The sequence below is a fragment of the Coffea eugenioides genome, chromosome 6 (assembly GCF_003713205.1).
Source record: "Coffea eugenioides isolate CCC68of chromosome 6, Ceug_1.0, whole genome shotgun sequence".
In the NCBI taxonomy this organism is placed as follows: Eukaryota; Viridiplantae; Streptophyta; class Magnoliopsida; order Gentianales; family Rubiaceae; genus Coffea; species Coffea eugenioides.
Genome location: NC_040040.1, coordinates 52045962 through 52066403, shown reverse-complemented (window position 1 = coordinate 52066403; position 20442 = coordinate 52045962). Strand labels below are relative to the sequence as shown.

At 37.9% G+C, this 20442-nt stretch overlaps 4 protein-coding genes across 4 annotated transcripts; all 4 read left to right on the top strand.

Moving 5' to 3' along the window:
- Positions 1-4049: 4049 nt before the first annotated feature.
- On the top strand, positions 4050-11313 carry LOC113775416 (DNA replication licensing factor MCM5). The gene is made up of 18 exons (XM_027320277.1): positions 4050-4396; positions 4884-5027; positions 5228-5407; positions 5490-5588; positions 5684-5820; positions 5939-6044; positions 7256-7390; positions 7468-7545; positions 7818-7922; positions 8065-8156; positions 8243-8375; positions 8477-8572; positions 8815-8906; positions 9002-9092; positions 9563-9672; positions 10673-10802; positions 10890-10991; positions 11073-11313. Exons 1-18 carry the CDS (start codon positions 4094-4096, stop codon positions 11154-11156), a joined length of 2217 nt encoding a protein of 738 aa, XP_027176078.1. The 5' UTR covers positions 4050-4093; the 3' UTR covers positions 11157-11313.
- A 1312-nt stretch (positions 11314-12625) lies between these two features.
- Positions 12626-15586, top strand: LOC113774411 (putative thiamine biosynthesis oxidoreductase ThiO). Its single transcript, XM_027318951.1, has 7 exons — positions 12626-12810; positions 12894-12951; positions 13165-13273; positions 13404-13605; positions 14135-14262; positions 14404-14530; positions 15274-15586. Exons 1-7 carry the CDS (start codon positions 12635-12637, stop codon positions 15584-15586), a joined length of 1113 nt encoding a protein of 370 aa, XP_027174752.1. The 5' UTR covers positions 12626-12634.
- Positions 15587-15598: 12 nt separating this feature from the next.
- On the top strand, positions 15599-16738 carry LOC113774410. The gene has a single exon (XM_027318950.1). The coding sequence runs from the start codon at positions 15599-15601 to the stop codon at positions 16736-16738; it is 1140 nt and encodes a 379-aa protein (XP_027174751.1).
- Positions 16739-17175: 437 nt separating this feature from the next.
- Positions 17176-18751, top strand: LOC113774409 (transcription factor E2FA-like). The gene is made up of 8 exons (XM_027318949.1): positions 17176-17278; positions 17365-17450; positions 17520-17608; positions 17746-17832; positions 18054-18102; positions 18251-18352; positions 18482-18558; positions 18643-18751. Exons 1-8 carry the CDS (start codon positions 17176-17178, stop codon positions 18749-18751), a joined length of 702 nt encoding a protein of 233 aa, XP_027174750.1.
- Positions 18752-20442: the final 1691 nt, after the last annotated feature.

Genomic DNA, 20442 nt, shown 5'->3' with positions numbered 1-20442 from the left:
TATTCGCGGATGCATGCGGGAATGTTATTAGTCTAAACTGGTTAGACTATGTTCGAGATTTGGAGGCGATGGGGGAGTACAGTTGGGGGTCAGCGACTCTTGCTTGTTTATACTCACGTTTGTGTCACGCTTGCCGTGCTTCTACTACTACCACAGGCGGTCCTTATCTATTACTCCAAATATGGGCATGGGAACGAATTCCCAGCATTCGACCGGAGATGTATCCAGCGCCTGAGATAGGTGAATTTCCGGTAGCTGGTAGATGGGTAGTCGAACGTACAGGAGTTGATCCGCCGGGTAGGCGCAGCAGCTACTATCGTGAGCATATTGCATTGCTACGCATGGATGAGGTATTTTACATGTTCAAACTTCAGTTACTATTTGCTAATATACCCTATTATTGTGAAAATAAATAAATAATTTTTCGTTGTGACAGTTCATATGGATGCCGTACAGTGACAAAAGATTAGCCGCACTACCACGATACTGCAGACACGGCGAGCGCATTTGGCGTGCCAGAGTTCCCCTCGTATTTTGGCACATTATTGAGTTTCACTGCCCAGATCGGGTCATGCGTCAGTTTGGACTAGTGCAAAACGTTCCCGAACCTGTTAACACAAATCCGCAAGGGCTTCATCAGCTCGATTTGTCGGGCTATCCTGGAAGGAATTGGGCACAATTCCATAGCACGTGGATACAATATTGGAATGCTCGCGCAAATGCGGAGGTCACAGGTCAACTTGCTGATACATTCAGGCCATCAAATGATTATCTCAAATGGTATCACGAGCACACTATTCTATATATTTCGAACCCTAGTGACCAGAATCCGCAGATGGGCCAAATGCTTCAGGGAGTCTCTGGGCAATTTGAATATCTGGTATGCATTTACTTGAGACTTCTGTCATTGGGAACCATTTTTGGAGCATAGGTGCGTTATATAATTGTTCCTAACAACTACGCGATCATTTTTTTGTTACAGATGGGTTCTATGCAGCGTAGTGTTCAACAGACACAGAATGTTATCAATATTGATAACATAGGAGAAAGAGCACTTCCACGTCTCTGTACCATCATGGATGGTGCATATGGTTCGATGCAGTATCTCAGACGGTTTGATCGTATGGTTGTAGGACAGTCCGATCCATTCGATTCTGGGCATCCTTCGACATCAAATGTCCCATTCCAGACACCTGGTCGACGAGTTCCATCTCATACAGGCCCTTCGTCTAGTCGTGGTAGACAGGGGAGGCATGATCAGCACGATGAACCGATCGTTGTTGAACCTAGCGTTCAAGTCACGGGAATGGATACTGGTCATCCGCACACGCCTCCGGTTCAGCAATTCACCGCATTCGCACCTTCACCAGTGCCGGGAGTAGATCGGGGGATGGCTGCACGGCATCATGTATCTGGGGACATGTTTATTCCACAGCCAGCGTCGATGACCATTGGTGCACAAGCAACACCGTCGCAACAATTTCCTCCATTTGCTGCACCACCGACGCCAGTTGCTGGCATGTATGGATTTGATCAACGATTTCTTTCTTCATCACAATTACCTCCGTATGAGCATGTCCCCATGACAGGAGACTTTTCTTCCCATGCGGCATTACATCCTATATTCACTCTTCTCAGTGGAATGGGAGGCACTTCTTCATCGTTGGAGCTTCCAGATTATTACAGTCTCGGACAACCATCGGTCTTCCCGTCTACCAACCAGCGGAGTTATGCATCCGATCATGTATCGACAGGAGATTTTGTCACCTATCCTTCCACGAACGATTCTGAGAGCAGCGATACTTCCGATGCGTTAGAGACAGATGACGTTGACCCTGATAGTGGTTCCAGGGATGATCCGTCGGCTCGTGATTATTCCAATCATCCTGGTGTCGTTATTGGCGAGCGTCAGAGACGACGACTGAAGAGATTTTGCTGCCCTTCTACAACGCCGAAAAATGTTGGTAAGGGTAAGGGGAAGAGCAAAGGCAACAGGCGCCCTAAGCATTGATCACGTGTAAATAATGACTGTGTTAGGTAGTTATCTAATGAATGTTACTTTCCTTAACTTTAAATTTCATCTAGTTTAATTTTATTTTTCTCTAAATCCTAATTACTTAAACCTTAAACCCTAAATTCAACAAAGATCCATGGGGGCTAAACTTAAAAATAAAAAATTGTGGGTAAAAATATACTCTACACTTTTTTTAAAACATCACTTTTTTTTACTAACCTTTTATTCATAATCTACTCAAATTTAGGCTAATTAGACTACCAAAGTGATTAACAAATCTACAAACAAAAGATTATTCAGTCTAGTTTCTAAAGTTTTTAAATTAAAATCCTAAACTTAATAAATTTACTAAAACCCCTAATTATACCTGAAAAGTCAGAATTAATTCACAAAAATACGCATTACCATCATAAAGAAAGGCCAGAACTCCAAACATGAGAAATTTATCCATTTTTGGCAAATGTTGAGACCCTAGCACAATTATGCAAAAGTTAGGGGACAAATTATAAATATAAATTATGGACTTAGATCAAAATAAGTGAACATAAAAACACATTGTATAATTTTCAGAAAATTATACAATGCCTAAAACATATAAAATATCTAAAACTGCATATTAAAAACAAAACAAAGGAAAAATAAAAATAAAAGTTTGGTCCACATTGTTTAACCCAACATTTAACATAACAAATTTGTATATTTGGATGAGGCGTCTGAACCAAACAGAAATTACCAATTACTGAAATTACCTACACGACTCTAATACAATGAATGTAAGTCCAAATGAAATATACGAGTTAGTCCAACTTTAGTGTTGGCTTTTGTTCATAATTTAAAATACTAAAATAAGTCATTTTCTATTATAACCTTGTAAAACAAACTTCGTATGTCTTAAAAAATATATATATAATTATGTAATTCATAACTTATATCAAATTACATTGCACAGCACAAAACCCTAAAATCTAAAACCCTAATTCTAAAACCTTAACGCAAAAACTCTAATTCTAAAAACCTAAAACCCAAAACCCTAACAAAAAATCCCAAAACCTAACTGTAAAAAGCCCGTCCGCGTTAAAACAATTTTTTTTGCATATGTCAGCCGCGGAAGTGCTGACTGAGCACGTCCGCGGCTGACAAATGCGCAGACGAGCCATTTTCTGTCAGCCAGGGACGTGCCCAGTCAGCACGTCCCCGGCTGACAAATGCCGGTTTAGTCAGACGGGGACGTGCCCAGTCAGCACGTCCCCATCTGACACCTACTTTGCCCGAGGGGGGTTTTCAGTCAGCCAGGGACGTGCCCAGTCAGCACGTCCCGGTCTGACATTTCTGTACAATACTGAATTTTTGCAGAGAAGATTTGTTCCAATTTTTAGTTACGGGCCGTGCTGACTCAGCACGGCCGCTATACAATTAGAAACACACCATGTCAGAGCTGCATTTGACGGTTGTTTTTTTAAAATCCAAATAATCTGAGAAATTAGCCGACAAATTACAACTATAATCTTGCAATTTCTCTCGAGAAATTATAGGCAAAAGACATTTAAAACTTTGCAAATAACAAAGTTAAGCATTGTTATTTGCATGGCTATTTAGATAAGCTTATGCATCATGCATTCATTCTAATGTGAGTTAATGCAATTTGACATAATAACTTTTATATCCCATTGATTTGTTTTGATTAAATAAAGGATAAATTTGTAAATAGAACTAAAAGTACATTGATTTTAAGATGTAAAATAAAAAAAATACGATCCTCATAAATGGGATATATTGAGTATCAATATTCATAGTGCTATTGATTTTCTGTAATTTTGAAAATTTACAATGAAATAATATAAACTCAATAATGAGAAACACTTGGTTCGTTTTAGAATCTCACGGGAAAAAAATTATCTACTATATCATACCACACCTAAGCCAAGCACGTGCAGATCACGTGCCCTGACTCTTCCCGCCATATTTTTCCCGCTAAACAGCTACTCCATAGCCCATGCCCTCCTCATCTGCAACCCCATTTCTGAATCCCCTCTTCTCAACTCAAAGATTTGTGGAACTGACACAGGGAGATTCATAGAGATGTCAGGGTGGGACGAAGGAGCTGTATACTACAGCGACCAAGCCCAGTTCCCCCACGGAACCGGTGGCGAAACCGAACAAGACCAGGCGGCGGCGGCCAGCCGCCACGTAGTCCTCCGTAAATTCAAGGAATTCATTAGAAATTTTCCTCACAAGAGCCAACCCAATGTTTTCCCTTACAGAGAAGCTCTGCTCGAGAACGCTAAATTCTTGCTCGTTAACATGTCCGATCTCCTCGCTTACGAGCGTGACCAGACCCTCCCGGAGCTTCTGCGCCAGAATCCTGCCGATTATCTTCCTCTGGTATTCTGGGTTTTCGTTTTCTTTTCAAGTATGTGGGTTGATTTGTTTACGTACAAGATGTAATATTTGCTCAAAGTACCATGATTGAGGAAATTGGACAACTGTAATTAAATGATTTTATCTCTCTCTCTCTCTCTCTCTCTACCTTGTTCCAAAGTTTTTATGAAATGGGTTATACTTATATTGGATTTGATGGGTTTGAGATATATCTTAAATAATTGGGCACTTATGCTTCTAAAGCTTGATTTTTAAGCCTTTTCTGGCAACAGGTAAAGTACTTAGCGGAAATGCAGATTTTGACTTTTTAATGCTTTTAGCATATATTAAATGCTACGTTTTATGAATGAGTTGAAAATTTTACTGGTACTCTTACTTTCGTGTTAAAAATGCGCGAGAGTGTGCAGGCCTTAAGGATTATTTGATTATTAATGCTTCAAGTGGCAAGAATGATACTTGACCAATGACCTAATCTTCTTCCTTTGATCAGTTTGAGACTGCAGCAGCTGAAGTTTTGGCAAGTTTGAGATCAAGGATTTCTGGGGAGACTGGCGAAATGGAGGAGCCCGAAATTGGAGAGGTGCAGATTCTGCTAAGATCAGAGCAGGACTCCATGTCAATGCGGTCGCTTGGGGTCAGTTGGAACCCATTGATTTGTTAACTATCTTCTTTCATTTTCACGGTTTCAAATATTGAAAATTTCTGAGTTAGATTGAACTTTTAGTTCTCTTTTCTATATTTGTTTTTGCTGGTTGGTGTAGGCTCATTCGATTCACAGCTGGTTAACATGTCTAGCTCTTATTTATTTATTTATTATTTTGTTGTTTGATGCAGGCACAGTATATCTCAAAGCTGGTTAAAGTATCTGGCATCACAATTGCTGCATCAAAGACTAAGGCAAAGGCAACCTATGTGACATTAATTTGTAAGAATTGCAAGAATTTGAAGATTGTCCCATGCCGTCCGGGACTTGGTGGCGCAATCGTACCACGTTCTTGTGACCACACACCTCAGGTTTCCTTGAAAACCATCTTTCTAATTCTTCTGATTTATACATGTTGCCCAAGAATGTTTAAAGTCTTCATATTAATTGCAGACTGGGGAAGAACCATGCCCTGTTGACCCATGGGTAGTCATTCCAGATAGAAGCAAATATGTTGATCAACAGACACTGAAATTGCAGGAAAATCCCGAGGTGTGAATATGATTATTTTGCCAAGTTGTAATGATTTAATCACTATTCTGCATTCCTTTTGCTTACAAGGTATTTATGTTATTTTGAAATCAAAGGATGTCCCTACTGGGGAGCTACCAAGGAACATACTCCTATCTGTTGATCGCCATCTGGTGCAGACAATCGTACCTGGCACCAGACTGACTGTTATGGGCATTTACAGCATTTTTCAAGCTGCTAATTCATCCACATCGTAAGAAAATTGGATAACAAACTGGATTGTAGCATCTTATTTACTTTTAAGCTTTCCATTCTTATGAAATTATGTGCAGTTTACTCCATAATACTCCTTATTTTGGATTCTGTTGTAGGCACAAAGGAGCGGTTGCTGTTAGGCAGCCCTATATAAGGGTTGTGGGAATAGAGGAAACAAATGAAACGGACTCTCGTAGTCCAGCCAACTTTACAGCAGATGAAGTAAGTAACCTGCATGTGAAGAAAGTTAATGTATTTTACAGAAGAAAATTTGCTCCGTAATCAAATGTTTGTAGTGTAGATATGCTACTTGTCTTTATATCCTAACCTGTGGAGGGATGTAGTGTAAAATTGTTATTCCAGTCTATATCTTATCCTGTCAAGTAATGTACTAATTAATGCTTTACATTCTAGCGATGATAATATTAAGTCCAGTAGGATTCTATGAGCCAAGTCCAGTTGCACCAGGATTTCAGAGAATATCTCAGAAAGTACTGTTACATTAAACAATTATTAAGCAAGTCTCCTGAAATGTGTATTCAAAACCAGAATTGCATTGTCAGTTGATTGCAGATGGTTGAGCTCATGACCTAGACACCTAGTGGTTTTCTGTCTAGAAATGCTAGATATCATCCATCAACGAACTGTGAGATAAAGTGGTAGAAAAAGTTCTTTTGGTAGATGATGAATCAAGACACAGTCCTGGAGGTGACAAAACTAATATTCCACTCATATTAAGTTAAGGGTTAAAAACAAAAAAACCCCCTGTGATAAACCTAATACACAGAAAAGCCCCCCATGGTTTCAAAATATACAACACGACCCCTCATGCTTTGAACTAAATTGTAAAGGTGACGGAATCCGTTAAACTTAACGGAAATGGTCAAAATGACCAAAATACCCTTATATAATTAAACAAAAGACAGCTCAAAAAAATCATTTGTTTTATTTTCTAAGTAGAGAGAATTGAAAGTTAAGGGGTAAAATAGGTATATTTGATAAAAATTAGGTATAAAAAAATTTTTTTAGGTTTCAATAAGTCATTTCCGTTAAGTTTAACGGATTCCGTCACTTTTACAATTTAGTTCAAAGCATGAGGGGTCGTGTTGTATATTTTGAAACCATGGGGGGCTTTTCTGTGTATTAGGCTTATCACAGGGGGCTTTTTTGTTTTTAACCCTTAAGTTAATGCTGCTGCTGAATTCTTCAAAATCTTTTCCTACCTAAATAGGACGTGTGTCATAGGACTTTTTCTGGTGCTGAACTCTTAGCATACTGCATATCCTTTCAATAGTTATCTATCTAATAAATGTTTATCTTTTGAGCCAAATTCTACTACAAATTTTCGTAGCGGACCATTCACAAGAATATGGAGATTCTGCTTCATTGTTTTTCTGTTCTGCCCTTTCTGAAGATGATATGAATTCCCACAGATAGAAGAATTCAAAAAATTTGCGTCAGATACAAATGCATATGAAAACATATGTTCCAAGATTGCCCCCTCGATTTTTGGTCATGAAAATGTGAAGAAGGCTGTGGCTTGTCTTTTATTTGGAGGATCTAGGAAGGTATGCTTTAGTCGCGTCACTCTATTAATGTCCTTCACATCACACATTCTTAGCATAAACCTTCCTCTGTTTATCAGACCTTGCCTGACGGTGTCAAACTCAGAGGCGATATCAATGTCTTACTCTTGGGAGATCCATCTACTGCAAAATCACAGGTTAGTTTCATGTAACTGATAGCTGTCAACTGGATATGCTTGATGATTAGCTTTCTTCTAAATCACTTCTATTTTGCTTCAATATATTTGCTAAAGGACTAGCTTAATGCCTCCCTTCTCCAGCTACTAAACTTCTCATTCTTTTCATACGGGACGATTTACCTTCACTAGTTTCCTAGGCCCAAGTATTCCATGGATGTTGTTTGCTGTTTATACAGTTTGTCCTGTTCTATTAAAAAAAGATTCTAAATTCATGTTTCTCTATTGTGAAGTTTCTGAAATTTGTTGAGAAGACTGCTCCAGTAGCAGTTTATACTTCTGGAAAAGGCTCATCTGCTGCTGGTCTAACAGCTTCTGTTATCAGAGACAACAGCTCAGTAAGTTCAATTCCTGTCTTGCCTGTGTAGAAAGCAAACATCCATTTCTCTAAACCTCTTGATGTAATGTTACTTAACCAGTGTTATTGCTTTTGGTGTTAGTTATCTTATAACCTATTGTTCTGATTAACTATTCAAACAGCGTGAGTTCTATCTGGAAGGAGGAGCCATGGTCTTGGCAGATGGAGGTGTTGTCTGCATTGATGAGTTTGACAAAATGAGGGCAGAAGACAGGTGAGTGAGAATAAAACAGGGCTTGATAATACTCTTTCCAATCAGTTTTCTTACTGGAATAGTCGAGCTAATAAAATGTGGCCCAGGGTTGCAATTCATGAAGCCATGGAGCAGCAAACCATTTCCATTGCTAAAGCTGGAATAACTACAGTTCTCAACTCTAGGACTTCAGTTTTAGCAGCAGCTAACCCTCCATCTGGGCGTTATGATGACCTCAAGGTCTTTCTTCAATTTCTGTTGCTGTGTAATTTGTAATGCTTCTATTTAAGTTGTTCATCTCATAGGATATCACTTGTGCTAATAAATTATTGGCTTTCCAGACTGCACAAGATAATATTGATTTGCAGACAACAATTCTTTCCAGATTCGATTTGATATTCATTGTTAAAGATATCAGGATGTACAGTCAAGACAAGGTATGTGAACAACATTGATTCAAAATCACTACATTTTCCCAGTTCTCTCTTTTTTTTTAGCATAAAAAGTATTGGTCTTTAACCTAGTGAGTTTCTGTACTTTTTTAATTGTAATGTTGTGTGTTAAGATCTGAATAACTCATTTTTTTGTGAAATATGCCACGTTGAGCTCTTACTTGATTGGCACTTCTATAGAAAGTAGTAGCTTGCAGCTACTTTAATTATTTTTTCTCCCTTCACAGAGTATTGCTAGCCATATCATCAAGGTTCATGCATCTGCCAATGCAACCATGAGCGACTCTAGATCTTCTAAAGAGGACAACTGGCTGAAGAGGTGTTCACTTGGTTATGCTTACAAATTTATGTTTGAAATACTAAAGTCATGGCTATACAGTGTCATTGCTGAAGTATATGAAATGGTGCATGCAGGTACATACACTACTGTCGGACTCATTGTCACCCACGGCTATCAGAGTCTGCAGCTTCTGTATTGCAGGAGAACTATGTTAAAATTAGACAGGTACTTCGACTGCCTTGTTATGGTGAGATTGGAACTTCTATAGCGTGGTAGAAGCTTGGATCCAACTTGTGAAACTAGATACTGTAGAGGACATTTTTCTGATTCTTGAAACTCAGACAATGTAGTTTGAGACACGGGTTCCATTGTTTAGTTTAAAACTGAGCACATAGAAATACACTATCAGTTTAAGTCAGTGCAACAAGTTCCTTGTGTCACTCTACGAGAGTAAAGCTGTTCTTTCATAATATTGAGACTTGAGTCATTTTCTGATAAAGTGTGAATAAGAAAAATAAGAGAGCATAGTAAAATTAGACTTGGTTACTCTCACTGAAAGGGCTTTTGAGAGAACATTCATTGAAATGTGATTGGCAAACAAATCCTACTGCTCAAGGTCCCCAAGTCTCAGAGTTTTAGATAATGATATTTAGATTGTTTTTCATTGTTTGCTTTTGCTTTTCTTTATCTTGTAGGATATGAGGAGGCAAGCAAATGAAACTGGGGAAGCAGCTGCAATACCTATCACTGTGAGGCAGCTGGAAGCTGTAGTGAGGTTGAGTGAAGCACTTGCAAGAATGAGGCTGTAAGTTCAAGGAAATGAATATCCTATCTGTAATGGTTTCTTTGCTTGATGAATGCATAAATCAAAGTGTCAATGCTTATTTTGTGGACACAACTCTCATCATCCAAATTCTGGGACATCAAATATGTTGAGGGACTGTATTTGCCTGTACAGTATTTGCACCAACAAACAGTTGAAAGTTCCTCATGGAGGATGAGAGGGGATTATGTGTAAGATGCAATTCTGTGTTTCTTATTGTGTGTGCAATCAGGAGCAATTGCTTTTGAAAGCTGTTTGCATGTCCCATGCTCCAATTCAAAGTAATATGTGCAGAAGTATTCTTATTGTCTACTTTGTCTTGTCATTGCTGGTTTTTCAAATGAAGCATTAGTCTGCAATCTGCATGCACACACGGCACAACAGGAGTCACTGTAGTTTAGATGGCTTTAGATTCAACATCCCTTTGTGCTGGTCCAATGTTTCAAATTTTATCAAACTGATCAAGATCTTTCTAGAACTGAATATTGGAATCTCTGCATTGCGTGGTCCAGTCTTTACCATAGCTACCCTGGGCATGGGGTGTTGACATAAAATTGAACAACTTCTGCTTAAACACCAATATTGTGTGCAGAAATGCACTTGAATATGTTTGCTACTTACATTGTCTGAATTCTATGCATGTCAAGGAACCAAGTTGGCAAGCCAAAGGGTTCTCATCCTGCATTGCAGTCAGTCAAGATATGGTATTAGCTTTATGAATGTGTAATAAGGAACTTCTCCTTTACTTGCAATATGTCCAAGTAATCTGGAACTTTTCTCTTTTGTGGCACGAGCCAGTTAGAGATCAGGGTGCATCTCTCGAAGGATTCTCTGCAGAGATTCTTGGCCCAAGTTTTAGCTACCTTGGCAGAATTTTCCTGTTTTTGAGAATAGTTGCTTTTAATGGGGTTTTTTTGCTTTGTTATTATTGTCAATACTTTTGCATCTAATGTGGGGTTTGCTCTATACACTATACTTTCAGGTCCTATCTTGCAAATGAGAACCATGTCTCAGAAGCTCTTCGGCTTTTCAACAATTCCACAATGGATGCTGCACGATCGGGAATAAACCAACACATAAATCTTACGCCTGAGATGGCAAATGAGATAAAGGTTTGCCTCTGGTTCAGTTTGCCTGTGTTTTTCCAACACTTACTCTACGTCAGCGAATTGATGCCATCCCCTCTTGTGATTAAACAGCAAGCTGAAACTCAGATAAAGAGAAGAATGGGAATTGGAAGCCATATATCAGAGAGACGGCTAATTGATGAGCTTACCAGGATGGGCATGAATGAATCAATTGTGAGTTCTTGAACTTTTTCATCTTCAAGATCAGTTATTCCATTTTGTCTTGTCTATATAAAATTCACTGACATATGGCAGGTAAGAAGAGCTTTGCTGATCATGCATCAAAGAGATGAAGTTGAATATAAACGAGAAAGGCGGTTGATTGTTCGTAAAGCTTAGTGTTTTGTTAGTCATCACTAGCAACTGTTTGTAGCTTTTGCATGTACTCACTGAGCTGGAACTCTTGATTGCCATTTGACACTTAACCGAGTAAACAGAAAATAACCCATAGCATCCACCATTATCAATCCATATTTGTCCTCAATTTGGTGTTGTATTTGGTTTCCGTGAGAAGTTTAATCCAGCCATTAGTTGGGACTTGGATTGCAGATGAACTCTTTTGAACACTTCTATCAAAGTACTAAAAGATGAGTATCCTAGGCAGTCCTCTTGACAAAGAAAGGAAACGGAAGAAAGATTAAAATTACAGCAACAATGGTGAACTTTGGGATGCATGTGTTACAGCAACAATGATGATGTGTAATTGTGTATATACTTTCAATTGGAATTTTGATCAATCTATTTTCTTTTAAGCATGTGTATATATTGTAAGAGATGCACCGTTACAAAATATGGCTTACAATTTAACTTTCTACACAATTGTAGGACAGATATATAGCCACAAAATATGGTCAGATTACATAATTTAAAAATTTTTATGAGTCATAAGTTAACTTTTTAATCACTTAAGTTTTAAAATCTTAGGGAAATTAGTTTTGTATAATGTATGCGACCTAATACACTTGTTTTTTTTTCTTTTTTTTTTAATTCGAAACTATCAAAACAAGTTAATTTAATCACTTAAGTTTTAAAATCTTAGGAAAATTGGTTTTGTATGATGTATGTGACCTCCCCTCCTACACCTTTTTTTTAATAGATATGCACTTGAATTCAGAACTATCAAACCAAAAACAAAGTATTCAACTTATAATTATAAATTAGATAGTTATCGGCTGTCTTAACAAATAAATACAGAATCGTGTTTGGATTGCAATTTTACTTCAAAATTTTTTTACGTTTTTCAATATTATATTTTTTAACAATCTTTTATCTCATATTATATATATATATATATATATATATATATATTTTAACAAAAGCTCCAAAAAGTGGCTACCCAATCCATAAAAAGTTTTAATCCCAACTTTCCTTTGAGATGATAGGTTTCGTTTGGGAGAGGAGGATTTGGACAGAAAAAAAAAGAAAAAGAAGAGAAAGTTAATATTTCCTTCATTTGTTAGTTTTTAGTAGAAAAGAAAAGAAAGGAAATGGAAGGATTTAAGAGGATGAATAGTAGGCAAAATTTTTTCTCCTAAATTGAAAAGAAATGGAGAGAAAATTGGAGGAAACTTATGAAAATTTTTTAAAATATTTATTTTATCCTTAAAAATGTCTTGAATAAATATTTAATAACGTTCATATCCAAAAACATTCCATTAATTCTTAAAACTCCTCTCTTTTCTTCTCTCGTAACTTTTAATTTTCCCTTCTTCTCTTTTCTATCCTAAAACTCCCAAACTTAGCCAAAGAAGAGGGGGAAAAAAAAAAAAAAGGAAGGAAAAGCATAATAATTTTGAACACAAAAGCACCGCCAATCCATGTTTTCTTGTCAATTTGTGGCATCTCCATCATCATCATCAGCGCCAACGCTCGCTAGTTCATTTCTATGGAGCATCAGAAAACCCCTTCCACCAATCTTCCTTTCTTGTCCTTCTTCTTCTTCGTCTTCCACTTTCCTTCGCTTTTCTTCCTCGCTCCCTCAGCAGCCTCTCAGGTCAGCAAGTGGGGGAAACGTAAGACTATTAAAGATTCATTTTTTTTCCTTTTGCGCTCTACTTCTCACTGCTAAAGTTACAGGTGTGCTGTTCTTGGTGCTGGCTTTGCTGGGCTTTCTGTTGCTTGGCATTTGTTGCAGGTATCGTCTTTGTTCATGTGTATGTAGTCAAGTCTACTAGTGGTTCATTGTGCATTTGTTTTATAATTTGGTGCTGCCTGGTGATTGTGAGTGAAAGATGAAAGGATGCATATTAGCCGAAGGATGAATATAAATGTTCGTGACATTTCTTGCTTCCCGTTTTAATCTACTTTGAATTGCTTTTATCTGTTGCTGTAATACCTTATTTTGCAGCACGGCTCCAGGGATTTGCCTTTGTTAGTTGACATATATGATGAAGTTGGTATCGGTGGGGGTGCATCAGGAGTGGCTGGTGGACTTCTCCACCCGTATTCTCCTAAAGGTTTGTTTTGACTTGGTTTGCTTTTGAGTCATCTTATATTAAATTCCCCCTTCCTGTTCATTTTATTGATGATTCAAAAGATTAAATTCTGAAGACTGACATCTTTTTTTGGGCTGGTACACTTTGTCAGTTAAGCTTCTCTGGCGAGCTGAGGAGTGCTGGAATGAGAGTTTAAAGCTCATACGCATTGCAGAGCGTGCTAGACAGTCCAAGGTGCTGAACACAGAAAGACAAGAAGCTGTTCAGAGTATGAATTTTTCTATTATCAGGAGACGGTTGGTCCTTTCTCTTGTATCATATGAAATTCTGGGATGTGTCTCATCTGCAGTTCTGTAACCTTTTTTAACTACTACGATATAAGAAGACAAATTTTATTATGTTGCTATCACAATATTCACAGGGGTGTAGTGACGTGTTGCTTAGTGTGCTCCATTGATTCCATTCACCATCCAGAAACTAGTTGATCAATAGGCTTAATTTCAAACTGTTGAAGGATTCTGGAATTGGACCCAGAGGGATTGCTGTTGGCTTGATAACTACCTGATTGCTTAGGTACTTTATTCAATTAGCCATCCATCAACATATCCATTCAAATACTGGATAGAGTTAGGAGTATTCCTTTCTTTTTAACTTGATAGGGTATCTTTAGTATTGTATTAACTGTCCAATACTGTAACAAATTGGACTACAAGCTTAAACATATTATTGCTAACCCTCTTGAAACAGCAATTCTCTAGATTTATACAACCAATCAATAGCTGTTGTACCATAAACTTTTGCTTTTTGAGCTGAAGGATACTGCTTCTTGGTGATTTGTTTCCTGAATTTGGTTTCTATTTCTCTCTTTTGAGCTTAATGTAGGAGCCATACTGGACTGCTGTTAAAGATTCACACCCACCAAAGTAAAGATAAGGCAACCGTGGGGATTGGAATCTCAGCAACAGACTCTATGGGTTCGGTACCTTGGACAAGAGTCTTTGGCTCTTCAAGTATATGCTGTCACTGAGAGCTTATTCCTCATTGATACGTGAGAAGCAGCTGAGCTATTCTGGGTTCGACAGAATAAGTCAACTGCTTGTAGAGAACTAAGCATGATTAGATGAGAAATTTGATAAACATATTCTTTTCAGGGGAGTATAACGCTGTGGTCATTTGTCTTGGTGCCAGAGCAGCTTTTCTGCCAGAGTTCTCTGGAATACTTCCCTTGAGAACATGTAGAGGTGTTGTTACACACATGCAGCTCTCTGATAATATCAGGTACCTTTGAGGCTCAAATAACTCATATTCACCTAGTTTATTATTCTAAGCAACTGATAAAATTTTCAGAGACCAGTCGGTTCAACATTGCAAATTTAATATTGTGAATATCCAATAATTACGTTTGCAAAAAATCACTTATCTTCTGATATTGGGAGAAACCTGAGTAACTAGTGCATGCTATACAAGTAAAATTTAGGAGCCAAAAGAGGAATGCTCTTTGCTTCAACAAAAGTTTGTGACACGCTACATTATATACACTGTTTCCGACTCTTTGAATAATAATTGCAGCACCAAGCTTAATCATGCAATTATATGGTTTTTTCCCATTTTCTTTTGATTTCCTCCAATGTATCAAAAATTTTGTCTAGACGAGTAGTTAAGCAAGAGATAGAGGTCAATCTAGTAATATGAAATACTAACTCCTGTAGACATTTGATCAAGAGATTTGGATGTCAATTGCACAATACTTCACTGAGATTGTGAGCAAAAGTTTCTGGTTCTCGAGCCCTTGGTGATTTAAACATGGCCTCTACCCTATAGCATGGCTTGCAACTAGCATAGGAGGTTTGCTTAAACTTGAGCCTCATCCGTCCGGTCCGTGGATACAGAAAACTTTGCATCATAATATCACACTCTTGGCCGGTTTCAGATATACTGCATTAAACATCAACAGAGCATTGTGTTTCGCGTCTCTTTAATCGATAATATCTCTAAAAGTACATGTATTTCTCTTTTATCAGAGAAGAATATCCGCAGCATAGTCCCTCAATCCTGTCAGATGCCTGGCTTGCTGTAGAGGGTCCTCGAGATCTGTATTTGGGCTCAACATGGGAATGGAGGTCAACAAATTATTCAAGGACTGTCCCAACAGTAGAAGCTTCTGAAGCCTTACAAGAACTTCTATCAAAGGGATCTGTTATATATCCTGCTATAAGCAACTGGACAGTCAGAGGAGCAGTTGCAGGACTAAGGGCAATGCCACCACTCACCCCTCATGGATCGTCACAAGACCTAATCACTCAGAAGAGATGGAATAGAGTGGTAGTGCTCTGAACGTTTAATGGTATGGATGCAGAAAAGATCCTAAGCATTCCTATCAACTTAGCAGGGAAGGAGGACAGTAACTTCTGGATACATTCTCCAACGGGGCAATACACAGTGAACACAGGATATAAGGTACTCATGAAAGACAAGGGAAACCAGACTATGAATAGCTATAATGGGGCAGGTACAAGTGTACACAGTACATCAAAACAGATGTGGTCTTGCCTATGGAAACTAAACATCAAGCATAAACTGAAGACCTTCATGTGGAAATGCATCAACAATGCTCTCCCAGTCAGCGAAGTAATCTTTAGTAGATCGAAAAAAGGTGATCCCATCTGTAAAGTCTGTGGAGAAGGAGTGGAGACTGTGGAACATGTGCTTCTGAACTGCAAACAGGCCAAGCAGGTATGGCATATAGCACCAGTACAATGGGAGGGTGCTAGGGATAAACAAGGCTGTTTCAAGGACTGGTGGAATGAAATTGTAGGAGCCAGATCTAGGCAGGCTGGCGATGAACATCTTGGTCTAACAGTTAACATTTTATGGCAACTATGGAAAAGCAGGAATGAGTGGGAATTCAACAACAAACAAAGGCATGCATTGACAACAACTCAGAAAGCTCAAGAAGAGTGGTTAGAGTTCTGCGAAGCATACAAAGACAAAGAGCAATTGAGCACAGCAGAAACAGCTGCAAACCAGATTCAAAGAATAGAAGTGGAGAATGCAGAGATGATTCAAGTGAAGATCGCTGCACTAAGAAGACCGAACAGCAAAGAGGTTGGAATAGGGGTGACTGCTATGACTGAAGGAAAGGTTGTTGTGGCAGCTTGGGCAATGCATGAAAGAAGCTACAACTGCCCACAATTGGACGAAGCTGAGGCTATCAAGCTAGCTATGTGTAAGTTAGCAGTCAAAGGCTGGAGGATAGTCATCATACAGAGCTGCAACAAGCAACTTATTCAGCAAATCTGTTCCGGAAGAGCTTCTAATATCAAACTGTATACTCTAGTTGATGATATTCTTAGCTTGAAAGCTCTGTTTCATATGTGCTCTTTTTGTGCTATTTCTAAAGTTGATAATCAGATTAGCATTAGAGTTGGTGATTATGCATTAGGCATTATACATGATGAGGAATGGTTCAATCCTCTGTGCTGTTGAGCACTTTTTGTAAAGAAATGAGGGGCCTTTGCTCCAAGTGTAAAGTTTAGATGATGATCAATATATTACGAATATCGTTTCGAAAAAAAAAAAATTCCTTGTGACTAAGGTGCACATATCTAGAATTAATCTCCATGAGGGGTTCGGTACCTTGGACAAGAGTCTTTAGCTCTTCAAGTATGTGCTGTCACTGAGAGCTTATTCCTCATTGATATGTGAGAAGCAGCTGAACTAGTCTGGGTTCGACAGAATAAGTCAACTGCTTGTAGAGAATTATATTTCATCATATGATTAGATGAGAAATTTGATAAACGTATTCTTTTCAGGGGCATATGTCCGCTGGTATTTGTGTAGGATATGTGTGGTCAGTTGTTTATGCTTTTTAGTTGCCATGCATTCAAGCTTTTTTTTCATTATGTGGGAGTTAGAAAGGGGATATGTCTGGAGGAAACGCATACGGATCAAAGGTCACACCTTCAACTCCTTTGTCCAATGCCAAAGGAGGAAAAGCAAGGAGCTGCCGCAATGACAGATCTTTGGGTATGTTTCTGTTTGTGCCAAAGAGGTTCGCAAAAAGTAGAAAAGCTAGTAGCATGAGACAAGTTATTTTCTTATTTTCCTTTCAGGTCTTCAGACAAAAAATTTCGTCAACTTGATAAAGCATGCAGAGGATGGAATTCTTAATTTGAACGAGGCAGCAAAGACGTTGGAGGCGAATAATCTGTGTTCATTATATGTCTTACTTGTAGTCTGATTCAAACTCAGTTTTATGATGTCTCAGATGTCAAAAAGACGGATATATGACATTAAAAGTGTTCTTGGAGGAATTGGTCTAATTGAAAAGGAATTGAAAAGTACAATCCGTTGGACGTAAGTTTTTTCATCTTTACTAGGACATGGGACATTTTGGCATTTTTTTGTTTGTTTCTCTCCCTCATCAAGTTAAAATTTATCAAGTAAATGAAGCTTTCACAACTTACATGGAAATTTCTAAATTGGCTTCTCAGGGGCCTTGGCGCGTCAAGACAACCAGATCTGCAGGCAGAAGTTGAGAATCTTTCCATGGAAGAACGAAGATTAGATGATCGAATCAGGTTGTGTAGTTTGTTATCTTTTTAAGCAAACTGTGCTCCTGAAGGTTGTAATATCATGCTAACGCTTAGGATTGTTACAGAGAGATGCAAGAAAGATTGAGGGATTTGACTGCAATCAATCAGAAGTAATTTGTCCTCCTGCACTTGATGTCATTCTCGAATGCAGTTTGTAAAACTTCTATACCAAGTAATGCTTGTGTCCAACATTTTGACTGCTATAGATGGCTTTTTGTGACTTTCGAGGATATCAAGGCTGTGCCTTGCTTTCAGGTACTTTTTTATTGTTTTGTTGTGTGGCAATTTCTGTTCAGTGCGCTGGTAAGACAAATAAGAAGGAAAGAAGTTCCTACTTTTATGCTGCATATTTGTATGTTTAAGTTTCTTCATGGAAGTAATCCTGGATTTCTTTGTATGGCAGAATGAAACTATTATAGCCATTAAAGCTCCATATAGTACTGTTCTAGAAGTCCCAGATCCTTTTGTGACTTGCGAGGATATCAAGGCTGTGCCTTGCTTTCAGGTACTTTTTTATTGTTTTGTTGTGTGGCAATTTCTATTCAGTGCGCTGGTAAGACCAATAAAAAGGAAAGAAGTTCCTACTTTTATGCTGCATATTTATACTTCAAGTAACTAAATTGTGTGCATGCAGGCTGTTGATTATCCACAAAGGAGATATGAAATGACCCTCAGAAGCACAATGGGGCCCATTGATGTCTACTTTATCAGGTAATTGTTTTTAACTTTCACAAATTCTTGATCTTTTGATAATTCAAGATGAATTCTCTTTTCAGTTAACATCTGCCATTGCAGCCAATTTGAGGATGTAATTGATGAGCCCATTCAAACGAGATGTGGAGGATTTCGTGGGAATGAAGCTTTTTGGTCCAAGTTGTTCAAGACTAATACAATTTTAAGTTAAAATCATGAACAACTGTATTTGATTTGAACATGTTTCCTATATATATACTTTTGCCTAGAGAATTTTTTGCCTACTCTTGAGTGGAATTTTTTGCCCCAAAGTTCAGCCACATTACAAAAGATCCCTCATATAAAAAAGCATAGTATAACATATTATCGCTTGCTGTTACTGTGTTACCTTTGACTGTTAAATAAAGGATGATGTCAGCATCATTTTCATTAATAATTTTAATGACCATGGTCATAGAAATGCTCCAAAACAAGAAGAGTTCCCTTAACAGCAAGACGTTGACTGAAGAGACGACACTGCATCAGTAGAGGCATAAGGCTCTCCAGTCTTCCCTCCCTGGTCTTGATCTCCTCTAAACTTTCATCAATAGAATTCCTGGTGATCTCTGATTCTTTCCCCTTTGTTTTCATCCTCTCAAAGAGCCCTTGTATCAGCTTCTCTTCCTCCTGCAATTTCTCTACTCTAACCATAGCATCCGTTTGAAATAAACCCTAAACCCTAAACCCTAAACCCTCGGGTTAAAGAGATTTTAGGGTAACTGTTTAAAACTTTTTAACTCGCATTCGGTGTTAATGATTTTAGGATTCCATAAGGAAATTCAGTGAATTGACATTCATGCCCGTTTTTAAAATAATAAATTTATTTATTTATGGGATATGCGTTGACGGTTAGGCCCAACGACAAGAACCCATCGGCCTTACTTTAAACAAATGGGTTTAACCCACAAATCTATTCCTAAACCCAAACCTAAAAGCCCACGAAATTAAGAAAAAAATTAAAATTTGTGCTTGTACCGGGTCCCTGTTCTGAGCTTCTATACCTCTCACTTCAAATGGTACATCCCCGAATTGAACAAAATTATAAAATATGGAACTGGTTTTATTTACAAGAAGAGTTCCCTTAACAGCAAGACGTTGACTGAAGAGACGACACTGCATCAGCAGAGGCATAAGGCTCTCCAGTCTTCCCTCCCTGGTCTTGATCTCCTCTAAACTTTCATCAATAGAATTCCTGGTAGTCTCTGATTCTTTCCCCTTCGTTTTCATCCTCTCAAAGAGCCCTTGTATCAGCTTCTCTTCCTCCTGCAATTTCTCTACTCTAACCATAGCATCCGTTTGAAATAAACTTAGTTCCTTGTTCTTGACTTCCAATTCTTTAAACTCATTTTTTAGAAACAAAATAGACTCTTTCGCCGTTTTCTCCTTCTCTTCAACTTGCTTGAGCAGCTCCTCTAACGACCCTCGGATCGCATTGAGTTTTTCTGAACTTTCTCTGACCGATTCTTGAACTGTATCCACCTTAAACTTAAATAAATAAATAAGTGAATAAAACAAAAACAATCAAAATAAAACAAAACAAAAAACACATAGAAAAACATATAGCACACAAGAACACATAATTGGAGTATAAAAGGTTAATAGGGGTACCTCCCTTGAAAAATGGTGACTAAGTAGGGGTTGTATAATTATGAACTAATCAAAATCAACAAACATATCAAGGCACCAATTTATTTGGAATAGTAAAGAAATAAGGCATAAAATGTATTAATTACACAAAAAATCCAAAACATCTCAAATTACAAATTAAATTACACTCAAAAGAATCATGATTAACAATTAAAGAGAAGAAATTATCATAATTTTAAAAAATAAAATAAATAAAAATCGTCCAGGGACCTAATT

Coding starts and splice junctions, on each gene's coding strand:
- LOC113774410 (XM_027318950.1), top strand. CDS start 15,599: ATGGATGCAGAAAAGATCCTAAGCATTCCTATCAACTTAGCAGGGAAG.
- LOC113775416 (XM_027320277.1), top strand. CDS start 4,094: ATGTCAGGGTGGGACGAAGGAGCTGTATACTACAGCGACCAAGCCCAG. Junction 8,907..9,001: donor GAGGACAACTGGCTGAAGAG/GTGTTCACTTGG, acceptor TGGTGCATGCAG/GTACATACACTACTGTCGGA. Junction 9,093..9,562: donor ACTATGTTAAAATTAGACAG/GTACTTCGACTG, acceptor TTTATCTTGTAG/GATATGAGGAGGCAAGCAAA.
- LOC113774409 (XM_027318949.1), top strand. CDS start 17,176: ATGTCTGGAGGAAACGCATACGGATCAAAGGTCACACCTTCAACTCCT. Junction 17,833..18,053: donor AGATTAGATGATCGAATCAG/GTTGTGTAGTTT, acceptor TGACTGCTATAG/ATGGCTTTTTGTGACTTTCG. Junction 18,103..18,250: donor AGGCTGTGCCTTGCTTTCAG/GTACTTTTTTAT, acceptor TTTGTATGGCAG/AATGAAACTATTATAGCCAT.
- LOC113774411 (XM_027318951.1), top strand. CDS start 12,635: ATGTTTTCTTGTCAATTTGTGGCATCTCCATCATCATCATCAGCGCCA. Junction 12,952..13,164: donor TTGCTTGGCATTTGTTGCAG/GTATCGTCTTTG, acceptor CTTATTTTGCAG/CACGGCTCCAGGGATTTGCC. Junction 14,531..15,273: donor CAGCTCTCTGATAATATCAG/GTACCTTTGAGG, acceptor CTCTTTTATCAG/AGAAGAATATCCGCAGCATA.